The sequence below is a fragment of the Chelonoidis abingdonii genome, chromosome 21 (assembly GCF_003597395.2).
Source record: "Chelonoidis abingdonii isolate Lonesome George chromosome 21, CheloAbing_2.0, whole genome shotgun sequence".
Classification (NCBI taxonomy): domain Eukaryota; kingdom Metazoa; phylum Chordata; order Testudines; family Testudinidae; genus Chelonoidis; species Chelonoidis abingdonii.
In genome coordinates this window covers 9,118,475-9,135,943 of record NC_133789.1, presented here as the reverse complement: position 1 = coordinate 9,135,943, position 17,469 = coordinate 9,118,475, and the positions used below count along the sequence as shown (strand labels likewise).

General features: G+C 46.0%; 1 protein-coding gene across 13 annotated transcripts in view; it reads left to right on the top strand.

The window, feature by feature from the left end:
* The window catches only part of TANC2 (tetratricopeptide repeat, ankyrin repeat and coiled-coil containing 2), a 631,424-nt gene extending 619,129 nt beyond the window's left edge, over positions 1-12,295 (top strand). For 9 of the 13 annotated variants that reach the window (XM_075059588.1, XM_075059585.1, XM_075059584.1 and 6 more), the window contains 4 exons: positions 2,617-2,763; positions 5,147-5,247; positions 7,342-11,455; positions 11,566-12,295. In XM_075059588.1, coding sequence (XP_074915689.1) covers positions 2,617-2,763; positions 5,147-5,247; positions 7,342-9,283 — 2,190 coding nt within the window. In that variant the 3' untranslated portion in view covers positions 9,284-11,455; positions 11,566-12,295. The remainder of the gene's footprint in view (positions 1-2,616; positions 2,764-5,146; positions 5,248-7,341; positions 11,456-11,565) is intronic. The other 4 variants (XM_075059590.1, XM_075059589.1, XM_075059583.1 and 1 more) reach the window with 1 other exon arrangement.
* Positions 12,296-17,469: the final 5,174 nt, after the last annotated feature.

Sequence of the window (17,469 nt, the reverse complement as noted above, 5' to 3'; positions counted from 1 at the left end):
CTGTATTTATTTTTAGCTGGTCTTCAATACCTGGAGATTTGCGCACACACAAGAAGCTGTAAGTCCAACCATGATGCAGAGTGAGTCTGAGAAGGAAGTAGAAAATATGCAGAGCTGGCACCATAACTGAACTCACCTGCCAGGGATATATGACATAACTGAGGAACTTGAGTCTAAAGGATTTTAAAGCTTAATATTGGCAGCAGCAAAATTAATGCCTGGATAGTCATAAATTGCATGTGTCCTATTTCCCATTTTTCCCCTCCCTCTTTTTTCCCCCCATTGCTACCCGTGTGTCAAACTTGTGCATTTTAAAAAAAAATGAAGATACAATAATACGACCAGGTTTATCCTCCCCTTCACTCTCATGTCTAAGCCCTAAGGATTTCACCAGACTGAAATCCTCCACCTGGAACAAAGGCAATAGCTACCATCCTTCAAGCTGAGGAGGTCTGCCAGTGGGTCTCATTAATCTTTGAGCTGCTGCGGAGCAACACCAAACACTCATTCATAGGGATTGAATGTCTCCTTCTATGCCACACTCAGCCCTTGCCTGCCTATAGGGGCTAGCTCAGGGTGAAAGAAAGGGGCACGCAAGAACCTTCCCTTTTCCCATGCATGTCTGTTCATGGGCCTCCCAATGGAGCAATCCTTGGGCTGCTCAGTCTGTAGGGAATGCGAAGACTACTTGTTCCTCCTCAAGAGAGTCAGGGGGCCTCAGAGCAGCTGGGAATGAGGTGGGATCATGGCTTTGTCCCCCTCATACACTGGCCAATGAGAGCAAGCTGCTCCCGCCTAATGGGTGAAACAGATTGTGCTCCCCAGTTGCCCAGAAGACATTGGACCTGCCAGAGACACTGTGTCTCTAGTGCTGCTCCTAAGCCAGAGCAGCTCCACCTCACCTCCAACGCACGGCAGAGACCCAGATGTCGCAGTCTTGCCTGGAGCGAGAGGAAATGCGTCTGAGTCACCTGTGAGCCAGCACACTCAAAGGGCACCCTCTTTGACTGTGCTTCATTTCCATGAGGTCACATAGTAAACATCCTCACATAGATGTTCCCTGCACAATCCAGCCCTGGACTAGCTTTCAGTACTGCCATTTGCCCAGGGAGAGGTCACTACACATAATTGTTCAGTCCAGCCTGAGTGCATAGCCTGCAGGGCAGGGAACATACCCAGTATAGAACAGATTTTACCGGATCCTTCTGAAGAACGATACTGTTTTTATATGCTGTGCAATCTTCCATCCATGTGAGAAGAAAGGGCAACCTTCAGTCTGATTATCTACAACTTTCAACCTTCTAGCCCTGCAGCGTATGGAATTTACTCTAAAAATCTTTAGCTTCATCAAGGTGCTTGTTTTTAGGCTTGCGGTATTAACCGTTGGTTATATCAGTGTTGAAAATTACAGTACCGGTATATGACATCTAGAAAGTGGGCACCTTCTGGTCCCCTGGCACAACAGTTATGTAGTATTGCTGCCATGTTACACACCAGACATAGCTGCATTACAGTAGTGGGTGAAGGGATTCTAGCTGATCTCTCTGTGATATTTCGAAAGCACATACCACCTCTCCAGGGATGGATTAATGCATAAGTGAACTAAGCATGTGCCTAGGGCCCAATTTTGGGGGAAAGAATCAAGATGGACCTCCTCCACATGTGGATGCACAGCGCCATGTGGGTTTGGCCCAGCTGTCCTTTTGTCACGCTGGAGGGATGGCCAGCCCAAACCCGAGTGGTACAGGCGCTGTAACCCTGTGTGCCAGGTGAGCCTGGCTGAGTGTTGGACTAAGGACCTTGCCTTGTGTGCAGTATGGGTGAGCTAATATTACTGTGGGAACCTTAACTTATTTCTGCATCTCCTGCCATTTAAGTTGATTTATGTCAACGTACTGTGGTATGAATGTAGTGTAGTTAATATGTTGTTTCTGGTGTTAGAAGGTAAGGCCCCAGAGGTGTATGTTTGCCTAGAGGCCAGTGATGGGTTAATCTGGCCCTGCATCTCCCACAAGGAGCATAGCACTTCACCTACAAAATATGCCTCAATTCCAACAGTTCCAGGGAGTTTTTAAAAAAGGGAATCTGTTTACTTATCCCAAGAAATCCAGAAATAAATACAATTGCCATCCAGATAAAAGGTGGGACCAAGGAGGGCATTGAGAAGTTTGCTCTAAAGCCAATTTCTAGCAGTGAAGAAAGAGAATTTTTAAAGAAACTGTCCAAAGTGCTTTCGTAAAGTAGTGTCATTAATGTTTCTGTATTGTGCTGCAAGACTGGAGGAGAGCGCCCAAGACAGGGCGGTGGCAGCCAAACTCAAAGAAACAAATTTGACTATCAAATATATACCAAGTTCCTGCTCTCTTTCCTACTGTAGCTTTAGAGCGATGTGCACTGGGGGAGCAGCTCTTGCAGAATGCACCTCCATTTTAGAAACTGTTCCCTTGAGCACATGTTCTGGCTATTCTTTCTGAAAAGGAGATCAGCACCTAAGCAGTGTTACTTGTGCATACGGTCACTGCAGCTGATTAATGGGCTGCTTGTCAGCAATTAACAAGCTGCTGCCACTCTTAAATCAACCAAGTGGTATATTTTGACATCTCACCCTTCTATTAGAAAGGTAAAGTGAAGGAAGCGGCACAGCGCTACCAATACGCCTTGAAGAAATTCCCCAGAGAAGGGTTTGGAGAAGACCTGAAAACCTTCCGTGAGCTGAAGGTGTCACTCCTCCTCAACCTCTCCCGATGTCGAAGGAAAATGAACGTAAGTTCCACACACTCTTCAAGTCCCTTTAGAGCAAGCTGCCAGCTTCCTGCCTGCGCATAACAGAGTGTGTCTCTCCCATGGTTCTGCTATGGCCTCTGAAATCTCTCCTCTTTGTAACCTGGTTGTCCTTCACAGAGCACTGATATTTACAATTCGGAAGAAGTAAAGTAGTGATTTAATATTCATTTCAAACGATTAAAAATTCATTTCCATGTTTAGAGCTTTCTGAATTTTTTATTACTCCTTTCTGATGACAATATGAATTTGAGGGTGGAGAGGTTAGTGTTTCTCTGATTTCCAAGGCAGTGGTGAGGGGTGGAGTCAGTCGATGTGATCATTTGAATACCAATGAATTTGAAATCAGGGAGCTTAGAGAGCTCTCACTTCCCCGGGGCAATGACTCATCCAGAAACACTCTCCCTCCCTCCTCCCAGAACACCATGTCCCTCTTCTTGGCCCTGCTCTAATTTAGCTGCACATAGGGATAATCTTCTGGAGTCTCTCTGTTCCTCCAAAAGAGACACATGCCACCTCTCCCCTTCTCTATATTCTGAGAGCATCACATCTCCACAACCTGACCAGTCTCCACAGATCTGAGAAGTGAAAGTCTTCATCAGACCCAAGTGCTGGCCAGGATTATATAGCAAGGGAGGGGACTTTGTGATGCCTTCATTTCTTTAAGCTGTTGAAGGGGACAGATGAAAGTGACGTGTGTAGTGATCTTAATGCTGGCTAGCAAACAACACAACAATCAGAGAACACTACAGAGATGTTAAACTCATCTTTAAACAAGGCAACTTTCTGCTAAGCCTGCACTTTCAGGGCCAAATGTTCAGCCAACCCTGAAAACTTGCTCTTTCTTTTCTTTTTTGGCACAAAATTGCAGGGGGCATATCATTGCACCCATCATTTAGCTCACATGGACATCCAAACCATAGATTGCATCTTCAGATAAGTGACTTAGATAACTGAGTGACTGGAATTGCAGATGTAAATTAAAATCAGTCCCTGCAGACCCACTCTTACCATTTTTTCTGTATTTTGGGTGCAGAAATTTGTTTAATAAGAAACAGCTAATCAATTTTAAACCAAACAGGAAAGATACTTGATTAAAAGGCAAGTGTCTGGAAATAGAACTGAAATTAAGCGAGCTTCCCTCAGTGGGTTTCTGTTCTGAAGACATGGTTTGCTTAAGCTACAAATGACCTGTTTGAATGACTGCTTGGTGCATTATGATTAGTAATTTCATGAACTAAATACAGTCAAAATCAAAGTCATAGTGCCAGTGCATCCTTGCCTCGGAACGTTGTGTTAACTGGCAAAGTAGCACACAGCTGTGGTTCACAGAAGTCCTTTTCAGTATGTAAGATGCCAAAAGCTTTTCCAGGTTATACTCGTTAGTGACTGCAGCCAGTGTGCACTGATAAACTCCATTTGTAGCCTAGCGGAGTTTGCCTCGCTTATTTTTTAAGCAAACAGGAACTGTATTAGACACCAGATCCTAGAACTGCTGACTGTGACAGGCCAAAGCCATTGCTAGACATGATGGGCCAGCAGGTGCTGTACCAAAGCCACCCCACTAGGAAGTGGGCACCCTACCGAGTGCTCACGTGAGCTCTGTGGCGAGGCACATGGGCACTAGGGAAGACAAGGTCAAGGGACGGGTAATCGGGAAGAATTGTACCTTAGCTGATAATGTCCCATTCATGGCAAGGCCACACTTGAGCATTTTAACCAAGCTACATTCTGTTCCACCACCTTCCCCTTCACCCCTAAGTCAGTGTTTTCTAAGTAGCCCCTAAAGGAGAGGAACAGAGGGAAGTGAGAGGGAGTGCACTGTGAATGGGTCTTGTATGTTGCTGCACATAGCTATATAGGCACCAATATCCCTTTCCGCCTGGAGAAGTGTTATTCACAATCCCTAGTTATTAGTGTATGTGTCAGAGACAGTCACTCGGGGGGGAGGGAAGGGGAAGGGTTTCCTAATGGTTTTAACAGTGGAAAATCCTTCCTGAGATGACCTTCCAGTCTCTGCGAGAGCAGATGCTTACTGGAGGATGTAGGTTACTGGACAGGGACTGCATGTACTTGATTGAGATCCAAGAAGCAGAGAAAGGAGCACTTCACCTTAGGTTAGTGTGGGTACCGGACAGTGTCTAACATCATGGAATGGGTTTGCCTCTTCTGGACACAGTTGTAGCTCTCTTGCTATCAATGATGTCTGATCCATGTGAAAAGTACCATCAGGTTTTCCAACTCTACATGCAAAAACTTTGTCCATATAATTTTGTTTTGTTCCCAAGTTGTATATATTTTTTTATTTTTTATATATATATAATATATATTCAATTACTTATCTACACACCTATTGTAATGACAGGATTTTGGAATGGCGGAGGAATTTGCCACTAAAGCACTGGAGCTGAAACCGAAATCTTATGAAGCTTACTATGCAAGAGCAAGGGCCAAACGCAGCAGCAGGTGAGGCGAGAGAGAGAGAGAAGTGAGAGGAGCTGTTCTCTGCAAGTCTGGGCACAGCGGTGTAGGAATTGACCATGCAAAACTACATGAGTATCCCCATGAGAACAAATTGCAAAGGAACATTGATTAGGGTGGCTGTAAAAGACCCCAAAATCAACATCTTTCCTTGTTTAGTAATCGCTGTGGACACGTTCATGTGAACTTTTGAGAAGCTCATTGTAGTTGAGTTTGTTGGAATATACTCAGCACCTTACTTCGCTGAAAGCTTCAAATCACGACTGAAAAGATATGCTCTAGTTCAACCGCAGCTATTGGACTTGAAGCGAGGATTCATTCACAGAATTGCTATGGCCAGGAGGTTCAACCTAAACGGTCACAGTGGTCCCTTCTGGCCTAGGAATCTATGAATCTGTCTATCCTAAAGCATTCTTCTTCTTGGCTACTAGTAGTGCAGTGACTTTGTGGGTAAATGCCAGCCACTGTGCTTTCAGCAATAGCTCGTGCTCCATACTGGGCGCTAGACCGATGCGATATTGGGATCTCGCTACATTTCAGACGCAGCTGGGAGGATTCCCTCATTAAATCTCCCTGAGGGCCCGGGGAGATGAGATCCCTGCAGAACCTGTCAAGGTTTGAGTCTCTCCCTCTGGCTGAGCACACTGTCACTGCACAACTGCTAGTCTCTGCTCAGTCAGTGGCGTGAGACACCAGTTTTCCCTGCATGGCAGTGCCGAGCCTCACTGCTAGCCAGAGGATATTTACTGTCTGTCTATGTAAACATCAGAGCTGAGTAGAAGACACTGCAATTTAACCTCTCATCCCAACGACAACACTTCTAACTGTGCGTCTCCCTAGCTATCGCTGCAGGGAACTCTAGTCTTATGTGGGAGGAAACCCATGACCTTCTCTTCCAGAGACAAACCCGGCTAGTTGAACCAAACTGACATTTTGTAGCTTTCCTTGAATGTTTTCCTCCTCCGCTGGTTGCACAACATTTACAGACGTTTAAGCCTCAAATGCCTTTTCCAGATGATTTAGCCCTATCCTACATACAAGCGGCATTATTTCCCCGTCTCTCTAATGAAACAGGCTCAGCATGACTCTTTTTGGTTACTTCCTTGTTTGTGCGCCAGCATCACCACTGAGATCAGCGTAGGTCTGGGGAATTCAGTTACCTGACCTGCTCTCCCCTGACTGGGAGTGGGTCTTACCAAAGTGCTGGCAGGCATTTGGGGGTTTTCTTTCTCTATGAGGGAGCAGTGAACGGGAGCATTTTATAAAAAGGCACATGTTGAATCTGGAGGCTGTTCGCCGCCAGGTCACAATCGTGTTCAAATAGATTCAATTTTGTTCAAAAGCTAACAGTGTCCCTGTAAATGACAACCCACCTCCCCCGAATACCCCATCCCCTTACTCCTCACAGGCTAGCCTTTACAGTGTCAGTCCCCAAAAGCAGCTTCCACGGGGGCCTTGCGAGCTTGCAACTGTTGGGACCTCTCCCTGCCTTGTTCCCTTCATTCTGAGGAGACAAACCCAGTGCCCAGCAAAGTCTGAGAGGCAGCCTGGTCTTATGCATTGGCTGGGGGAACCCCTGAGTTCTAGAGCCACCCCTGCCATTCTGTGGCCTTGGGCAAGTCAGAAGAAGCTAAATGGGCCACTGGCATGAGCAGCTGCAGCTCCGTCAAAGTGGACAGAGTTGCTCTTGCTTACTCCAGTGGTGGGCTTGGCACTACGTCTGTGCTTCATTTTCCCGTTCCGTAAAGTGGGGACAATCTGCTGACAACGCTCACGGGGTGCTTTGAGGAGTAATTAATCTATAAAGCACTCTCCAAGTGAAAGGATAATTACCGGGCTGGGTTGTGCTGTCCCAGTAACGTGTCTCCCTCCTCCCCAGAATGACTAACAATGTTTTTCTTTGGTTGGTTGGTGTAAAGTAACCAAATGGAGACACATAAGGCAAAGCTCGAGAAAGCCGCTGTAGAGATCACAGCCTCTCCCTAAGTAAAGACAAGCTGCTTAAGCTGAACAGAATCCCCCAAAGGGTTCATTCAAATCCAGAGTAACTTCAATTCTCATATCTGTCCCCTTGTCAAGCAGGCAGTTTTCAGCAGCCCTGGAGGATCTGAACGAGGCCGTCAAGCTGTGTCCGAACAATCGTGAGATCCAGCGGCTGCTGATGAGAGTAGAGGAAGAATGTAGACAGATGCAGCAGCAGCAGCAGCAACCCCCAGTGGAGCCAGAACCTGAAGCACAGCATGAAGAACTGTACTCTGTGCAAGATCTCTTTGAAGAGGAGTTTCTTGAGCAGGATGTAGAAAATGTTTCCATTGGCTTACAAACAGAGTCGAGGCCCAGCCAAGGGCTTCCCATCATCCAGAGCCCACCCCCTTCCCCTGCTCACCGGGATTCAGCCTATATTTCGGGCTCGCCTCTTGGGTCACATCAAGTTTTTGACTTCAGATCCAATAGTTCTGTGGGTTCACCAACAAGACAAGGGTACCAGTCCACCTCTCCTGCTCTGTCTCCAACCCACCAGAACAATCATTACAGACCTAGTCCGCCACATACTTCCCCTGCTCACCAAGGTTCCTCTTACCGCTTCAGTCCACCTCCAGTTGGAGGTCAAGGGAAAGAATATCAAAGTCCACCACCTTCACCCCTCCGTAGAGGTCCTCAGTATCGAGCCAGCCCTCCTGCAGAAAGTATAAGTGTCTATAGGTCCCAGTCTGGCTCCCCAGTACGTTACCAGCAAGAACCTAGTGTTAGCCAACTCCCTGGTAGACCAAAGTCTCCGTTATCCAAAATGACACAGAGGTCCTTCCAGATTCCCCAGATTCCTGTTGTAGTCCCACAGCAAGGGCACAGGCTGCAGCCAGCCAAGGCACAGATTGTAAGAAGCAACCACACGAGCTCTGCCGTGCATTCTAGTACTGTGATTCCAACTGGTGCTTACAGCCAAGTTGCCCATTCTATGGCCAGCAAATACCAGTCTGCATCAGGGGAAATGGGAGTTGGTCAGAGTAGATTGGTCTACCAAGGTTCAATTAGTGGAATAGTAGGTGATGGTAGACCAGTGCAACATGTTCAAGCCAGCCTTAGTGCAGGAGCTATCTGCCAGCATGGAGGGCTAACTAAAGAAGATCTTCCACAGAGGCCTTCCTCAGCATACAGGGGTGGAATGAGATACAGTCAGACTCCTCAGATTGGGCGCAGTCAGTCTGCTTCCTATTATCCAGTCTGTCATTCAAAGCTTGATCTGGAACGTTCTTCCCTTCCTTCCAGCCAACTTGGTTCTCCTGATGTGTCTCACCTAATCAGAAGGCCCATTACTATCAACCCCAACGAAATAAAGCCTCACCCACCAACTCCAAGACCGCTGCTTCATTCCCAAAGTGTTGGCCTCAGATTCTCCCCTTCTAGCAATAGCATTTCATCCACCTCCAACCTGACTCCTACCTTCCGCCCTTCTGCTTCTATTCAGCAAATGGAGATCCCTCTCAAGCCAGCCTATGACAGATCGTGTGATGAACTTTCTCCAGTCTCTCCACCTCAAGGGAGTTACCCCAGCGAACCAGCCCGTTCCAGGACCACGCCGTTCATGGGAATTATAGATAAAACTGCTCGGACTCAGCAGTACCCTCATCTCCACCAACAGACCCGGACCTGGGCTGTCTCTTCAGTGGATACTGTTATTAGTCCAACATCTCCGGGAAACCTCCCCCAGCCAGAATCATTTAGCCCACCTTCTTCAATCAGCAACATTGCCTTTTATAACAAAACAAACAATGCACAGAATGGCCATTTGCTAGAGGAAGACTATTACAGCCCCCATGGGATGCTAGCCAATGGGTCCCGGGGAGACCTCCTGGAGAGAGTCAGCCAAGCCTCCTCATATCCAGATGTTAAGGTGGCTAGGACACTGCCCGTTGCACAGGCCTACCAGGACAACCTGTACAGGCAACTCTCCAGGGACTCTAGACAAGGGCAGACTTCCCCTATCAAACCAAAGAGACCGTTTGTGGAGTCTAATGTGTAAAAGACACTTGTTGGAGTGAGACCCTTATGTTTTCAGCACACGTTTCCTGGCTTGATTCTCACCTATATTTTTATCATTACTATTATTTCTATTTGGTAGCTACATGAGCAAGTTTCTCCAGTAATTTCTGTGTGGTGATCAGACAGCCATGCACGCGCTCAGAATCCTTTGGTATCCAGCTGACGGTGACGCCAACAGCAAACAAGCCAGTATTGTTTGCCCAATTCAGACTGAGTTCCCTCCCAGCTTTCAGCTGTCAATCAGGATATGTTAGTACCCATGGAGTGGGTTAACCCAGCTAGGTCCCCTATGGGAGGTAACCAGCTGTTTGCAAGAGTTCATGTTCGAATCAAATTGGTTTCTTTGGTTTTAAGGAGCTCTCATGTAAAATGCTTACGAAAATTCCTAGTGGAAACTGGCTAAAAATTGGCAACATTTTCAAACTTTACATTATCGAGTATTCCCCTAGACAACCGGAGCCTTCCTTTTCCCACTTGTCTCTTGCCCACAAAGAGCTCATTATCTGCACCAAATGGGGCTTAATTTGCTTTTAATACCGACTAGCTATGCATAATAACTGACCTGCTTGAGCTGGTTTTATAGCGTTTTAATCTGAATTGGATTGTTTGTTGTTTTTAATAACGTGGCCTGTCGCAATGAGTGGGGACCATAAGATGCTTTGCTACTTTGACAGCTGCGTTCCAAATGCCACAGTTTGGATTTACTCTGAGGCATTTTAAAAATAATCAAACTCTGCCCCTTTTGTGAATTTTAGTCGGCCAAAGGAGTTGGCTAGAAACCTCTTGTGCATTTTGTAAGCAAGATTAACCACAATCTTTTCTTCACACCTCCAGCAGATGATTGCATCTCACACACCCCACCACATTTTCACCAGGACAGTTTAATGGGTTTTCATTTTGCTCGCAAGGAAAATGTGAATAGGAAAACCTTAATGGCGGAAGACACCTTATATCTTTTTTTTATCATGCTGCATAACGTGACATGGAGGTTTCCAAGCCAGAAAGTGTCCAAGGAGTCACTTTAGTAAAGTCCTTCTCAACACACAGTCTTGCCTTGCCATTTCCTTTGTGTTTGCACCTACTCTTTGGAAGCTGCGTGCGGTAGGGAGGGGCTGCACTCCTCCACGGGATTAATGAGTAAAATGTGTGTTTCTTAGAACTGCAAGACTGGTTCCTGGAATTTTGGAAGGCAGTTGCTGTGTTCCATACCTGTAAATGTTAGACACAATGTTTGGCTCTTTAAGGACCTGTAGTTAAGAGAGACATATTTATAATTAATTTATGTGATCGATTTCAGAAAAATGTTTTTGTTTTGGTCTGGGTTCTTTCTTTTTTCCCTTTTCAGTCAGATGCTACTAGTGTTGAGTCAGTGTGAAAAGCAGGGGACATTTCCGGAAACCGTTTTTACAGAACTTTCCAAGCAGTTTCTGAAGTTTTGTTTGCGTAGAGGGAGCTTTCTTTGCATAGGTTTGATTGATTGTTGGTTACGTTTTTAAGCTGCCTTTTCAGTAACTGAGGCCAGACAGCCAGGTGGATGGGAAGAGCAGTAATAGTGTAGCTTGTTTTAAAGCAAACCAGTGCCTGTTGCCCAGTATTGCATCTCATAGCAATTCTTAAAAAGGGAATTGGTCCTTAGACAGAGTTAACGCTGTTTGTTTCCAAAGGGCTACGTGAATCTAGTCGTACAAGGAAACATGCATTGAACCAAATTAAGGGCAGATCCTCAGCTAGTGTAAATTGGCGTCACTCCGTTGTGACCGCAACGCAGCTACCATGTTTTAAACCAGTTGAGGCTCCAGCCCTAAAACTCTTAGCAAACCCTGGCTTTGATTAGCTTTTCACTTGTGTGGAGCTGGAAAGTGATCAGCACCGTTTGTTGTAATTCCACTACTTAGACCAAACTGAGTGGCGCCACCCTTGGGACAGGTCAGGCGTGTGTCTCACTGACAGATGGAAAGTACTCTTGATTTTGCCTCTGTTTTCTTTGGGGATTACGTTTCTTCCTTTTATATGTCTCCAAGACAGACTTTGTATTGGAGGTTTGGTTTTTTTCCCCCAAGGGGCAAGAAGGTGTAGCTCAGAATTTTCTCCCTTTGCTTTATGACAGGGATCTCTAAGCGGGTGATAAAAGTGGGAGCCTTCCCAGTTACCTGTGCCTCCTTCCTAAGGTGACCAGATGTCCTGATATTTGAGGCTTTTTCTTATATAGAAGCCTATTATCCCCCATCCCGTCCTGATTTTTCACAGTTGCTGTCTGGTCAGCCTACTCCTTCCCAACACATTTAGGCTGGGCCCCGAGGAAAGGAAGCTGCATGCACTATTTCTGTCATTGAAAAGGATACTGACCAGTAGTGTTTCTCTCTTTTTTTAAGTGTGTTCTACCTTATAAGGAGCAACTGATTGTTTGACTCTTCCTACAGTGCGCTAACCTAGCTAGAGTGTGTCCACTGATTTTTTTTAATAGCATCTTGTTTTTGTTCAAAGCCCCGTCTTTCCTGAACAAACGAGTGGCTTTTTTTTTAGTTTCTTCTGAAAGGAAAAATTTGACCCCGTCCCTTTTTTTATATACAGTTAAGTGAGACATGCTGCTGCCATAAGCCAGTAATCTCTAATCTTATTGTTAAGAGAATCCAAACTGAATGATCCTTGTCGAAGATAACGCCATTGTAATCTCTCTGATTGTGCTTTGCTTTGCTATTCACTGCCATGTGATTCCAGTACTGTACTTTAGAAATGTCCCCTAAAAGCACTTAAATGTACAACTTCAGGTTTATGAAGATGTTTTAAGGAGAAAAAAAACCAGCTCACCCGTTAACACTAATACAAAAATGAAACAACGCTTAAATACTGTAGCGTGCAGGTTTTTTTCCCACAGTATCATGTGTTACATTTTCACAGGATTCTTGCACTAATGGTTTACCATCTGTTCTCTCTGTAAATGGGTGCACTTTACTGTTTGAATTTGTTACTATGATAAATACTGGATATTTAAGCGTGAGTAGTGTCTTCATTAGAAAATAGCATAACAGCTCTTGTCTCAGTGTATTTTTCAAAAAAGAAGTGAAGCAATGAATCAGAACATTTATAGCACAAGAACTAACTGTTGTATATAAGCATCACAAGATGGAGTAATTTTTAAATACAAAACCATTTGCAGTGATTTTTAAAGCGCTTCCCCAGCAATTTTCTTAGGACACCTGAAGGATATTTGTTTCTTTAGGTAAGGAACACACGTCTCAATCAGTATTTATTGAAACAATCATTTGTATCTTCAAAGAAGTCATAATTAGTAGCTGGCATGGCCATTAGTTTGTATTTGCTGTCATACTTTGTCTCAGTTGTAGAATACACCAGCTAAAGGCAACGCAATAGAGCACAAGACTGAAGTTTCACTTGCTGCCCTTCACTCCATCAGGTTAGCTGCATATCTTGTAAGCTTGTCTGCTGAGGAAGGTAGGACAGTACTAGAGCGTCCCCCCCGGCTAGTGTCAGATTTCCAGGCAGGCTATACTTCGATCCTGTACATTTCTCCTGTTGGACTAATGAAGACTGCCAGCATTGCCCCCCCAACCGGCACCCCACTAGGAGTCCTCGGAAGTAGGATTCTTCAGGTGCACCAGGTAAAACAGTTTCTTGATGCCTATGTCAAGACCCCAAGAATGTTTTCCTCTGAATGTAGTCTGGGGGTATTCCTAAACAAATACTTGTTGTAACCAAACTAGCCACTAGAAGGCACTGTGACTCTGCACAGAGTCACCTTGAGAGGGCACTGGGTATTGAACTGGGCTAGAGTGTCTATCCCAGCTGTGAGGATCGGGATTCACAAGCTGGAAAGGCTACACTCAACCCCAGGAGAGAGGGCACCAGCTTTGTGTGTGGCTCCACGGTGATCACTACAAGCCAGCTTAGGAATGGGACTGGAGGGTTTGAAGATGGTGCTTAGAAGAGGGAAGGGTTCAAGGAGTGAGGCCCTTGGACCCGTCTCAGAGGGAGAATAGAGCTGGACAGCCTGAGCTGTACCCCCTTCTTCCTTACGTTACGGGGTGCAGAGAAATGCTGTTGTGTAGGTGAGGACTGTGCCAGTTGCTGGCTGACCTGGACTGTTGGAATCACATGCACGGTAGCTTAGGGGAATTTCAGTTGAAGACTGGGCCTCAAATTTTCTTTCTTTAGACATTTTTGTGCACATACGTGAACCATCATTTGGATTAAGTAAGTCCTGGCGAGGGTGGCTGCTAAGTACCAGTGACTCCGTGCCCTAGTACAAAGATTATTATATATTCAGGGCTACCCAGAAGAAGTCTAGCGAAAACCGAAGTGCCAGCTACGCCTTACATAGAGCACCAAGCACGCCTGCTAGTTTTTTACCTTCATTGCTAAGGTGGGTCCTTGCTGATCTGTTGCAAGCCCTTTGGTTGTTGTCGTCATTTTTCCTTTGGACGTTCCAGACAATTCATCTACTGATCTTTAAACAAGGGCTTAGGCTAAGAGCTACTGTATCTACTGTGCAGTGTCGCAGAGACCTCCACAGCAAAATGCCTTTACTCCTGGTTGCTCAAAGGAAAATTTGGTGGGGATGCATGTGGACACAAGCACAATGGTGAAGGTGGATCTGCTTTTTCAGAATTACTTGAATAACTGATGGACTTTATTCAATCACACTCTTTTTCTAATACAAACCACTAAGGGCTGAATTATTGAGCAAGATTCATTTGTGTGCAACGCCTGACAACAGCTGAATCACACTGGAACCTTTTACTGATGTATACACAACACCCAGGAGAAAACAAAACGAACACAGGCAGCGCTGTTAAAGGGAACGGACACCAGATCAGTACACGGTATCCTTTATATTCTACCAGCCATTCGGTTGCGCTTATGCCACTTAGCACTTAACAACTTGAACTGGAGCTTGGCCCGGCCCTTTTACACTCACTGCTCGGTTACGAAGGAGCTGGGGATTGGCCACTGCTAGAACACAGTCTTGTTACGGGTTGGTGGGAAAGCCTCAAGCCCAGAGCGGTAGGTCACTTTAGCTGCAGTACGCTTTGGGGGGCCCTGACATACCAGACAAATGAGGGGAGTCACTCTGTGCTTAGGTCCATTTTGCCAATACATCAATAACCTAGAGATTCCAATGTGGTCGCTTCCAGCGGCGACGGTGTCATGTCCGTGCAGCATTTTATTGTCCGGAGTATTACAGCATTTTGGTCTCTGTTCCGTCTGCTCCACTTTCCAGAGGATTTGAATTAGTACAAAGATGTACAGTACATACACCTTGGATGATTAGTTCTAAATCAGTCGTACCGTTTGCCATCCTTCAAGACACTTGCTGGGAAGATCTTTAAGACACTTAATTTTCCTTTAGCTTTTCTATAATTCTGATATAAAGGACTTTCTCTGTACAGTATATTACTCAATGCATGTTCTGTTCTCTCTACGGATATATTGAACACGACACAGTTGTGATATGGTGCAGGGGGAAAGCAACTCCTGCACTCAGCTGAGGCCCTCAGCCTCTAACGTATAAGGAAAGAAAAACTATTTTTTCCTTTGCTGTATTTGCTTGAGCAGAGTTTTCTTGTCTGTACATGTGAGCTGTGAGATAGATGTGAAAAGTTCAACCGAATGCATTTGCCCCTATGTATACAGATTGTAATCTGTACAGTGACCTGTACGTATGAAAAAAATGTACTTATTTATAAATGGTTAACACTTGGAAAGAGAGTCTGGCCTGGTGTTTTCCTCAGTGCTGCAGCCTGAAATTAAGAGCATTCAGTTCTGTCTTAGCACAGCCATACAGAGATGCGACTAAACAGCATGCTGCACTCCACTGATGGAGTCTGTGTGCACCCAGTTATTATATGGGGAGGGAGTGTACCCCCTCTTGTCATTCCCGCTGGATGCAGGAGAATGGACCAGTCTCTTCCTAAGTATGCCACTGCCCTGAACCACCTACTGCCTGGTAGATGAGATTTCTCCCCAGCAGAGCAGCTTGTACGTGGAGCACACAGGTTGCCTTCATCTTCTTGTATCAGTTCCACCACTCCCCCAAAGGCTCAGTCCAGCACCCTAAGCTGTTGATAAATAACATGACCTTGACTAACAGAAAAATGGTGTTGCTGGGGAATTTAGGTGAGCACTGAACCCAAGGAGCCTCAGCTACCACACCCACTCCTCGTGACTGGCAGCTGCGTAGTTAGAACAGATTTTTGTTGGACTAGCCAGCTTCCGGCAACTTGAGCATGGCGAACACGATGCCAGTGGGAACAATGCTTCCCACAGCTGGAGAACTGCTGCCTCAAGGTCTATAGAACCTCAGGGCCCCTGCTCTGCTGCAGCCCTACTGGCGCTTGGGCTGGCTGCTCGCGGGGACGCATTGAGTGACTGCACTTGAGCAAACCAGCTTTCCAAAGAGAGCGATTACAGCCCATTGCCCTATTGGTACCTTCCCCAGGCAGCACGTTGCTCACACCCCGCAGCATGTGAGGAGCTCTCCGGCTAGCTGGGCAGGAGAGGTATTTTCCCCTCTCGCTTGAGCCAAACTGCCTCTGGCCCCCTTAAAGACCAGGGTGGTACCTGCACGGGAACAGTCACAGGCACTCAGTGCCAGATCATGTGGTGATGTTGGGCACAAGTTATATGGGGCCAGATTATTTAACAGTAGGTGTGTTTATATGCATGTTTATGTCTAGATGCCTTTACAAATCTGGCCTTTAAACTAAGGCTGAGCCTCTTAGGACCAGACCCAAACTGCGTGGGCCTTAATTTACGTATTTGCTACAGCTTCTCAGCAGTGACAGATACGTTGTCTGTTGGACGCATGCAATGAACGTGACAGAAGCAGACTGCTCACTCTGTTAGCTCTGGCTCCAAGCTAGCAGAGGAGTTGTGCTCGCTTTGGCCAGCTAGAAAGAATATAAACAGTGGCCCATGCTCGGTACCAGGATTTATTGACTCAGGGGCAGTACAATACAGACTGTTTAGCTCAGCATTTCATTAACGTGGTTTTTCCTTACTAGCATTTATGAGCTACCAGCACAGTGCACTGATTGCGGCTCCTTCGACACGGCCTTAAAGCGCATTCTGTTTTAAAACAAAACCTATAAAATATTCTCCCATGTAACCATTAGCTGCACCATTTGGGGTCAGTTCAGAACTATGCATTTGGCAGAGGAAAGGTTTCCGCAGCACAAGACTCTGCTGCAAATACTCATTGCTGGCAGGTGTATTTTCAGGGGGACTTGACACCCTCTGTTTGATACAAGCTTTTTTTTTTGACCGTTAGTGCACTGTGGAGAAGGGAAACACGGCCCTAGCAGGGTGTTACTTTTCTGAGTCAACCTTATGGAGCTGGCCAGTTGTTTTTCAGACTAAAGGAACTTGCATTGGTCCTCCTGAGAGACAAGATAAGTGGGTGAAATCCTGGCTCCACTGAAGTCAATTTCAAACACTGGCCATAATAGTTTCAATATACTATCTCTTAGAACTGGAAGGGACCTTGAAAGGTCATTGAGTCCAGCCCCCTGCCTTCACTAGCAGGACCAAGTACTGATTTTTGCCCCAGATCCCTAATTGGCCCTCTCACAACCCTGGATTTAGCAGGCCAATGCTCAAATCACTGAGCTACCTCTCCCCCTTTTCTTCCCTCAGTTGGGACAAGGGATGACTCCAGTAGAACAAGTCTTCCAAAAACTGGGCAGGCACCTTGGCCATGTTAGGAAACGCACTACCCAGAGCTCTTTCACCAAAGCACATAACATGGGAGCAGGGCCTAGTGATTGTTGGGCACCCAGCTTGAGTGCTGAGTTAAACAGAGCCAGCCACACTCCAGAGGCCCAGCCAGTCTCTGCTCAGCAGGGGGAGTTTGAAAGGGAGGCAATGGTGGGTGTGGGACAAACCCTCAGCTCAAGCTTTATCAGGCTCAGGTCACTTTGAGTCAGAAACTTAGAATCTGCACTGAACAGAGGCTGGGGAAATATTTACGAAGAGAATCAGCACCCAGGTGATGAAGTTTTTCTAGGTTTACAAACAAACAGTAGCTGCCAATTAACAGCTCAGGTCCAGCTGTCAAAGCTCTTCCCCCCAGCAGTTATCTGCTAGAGCCCACCTGTGCCACAACTGTTTTTCTGCATATAAAAGCCAGGGCCCTGCCCCATCCCTTTC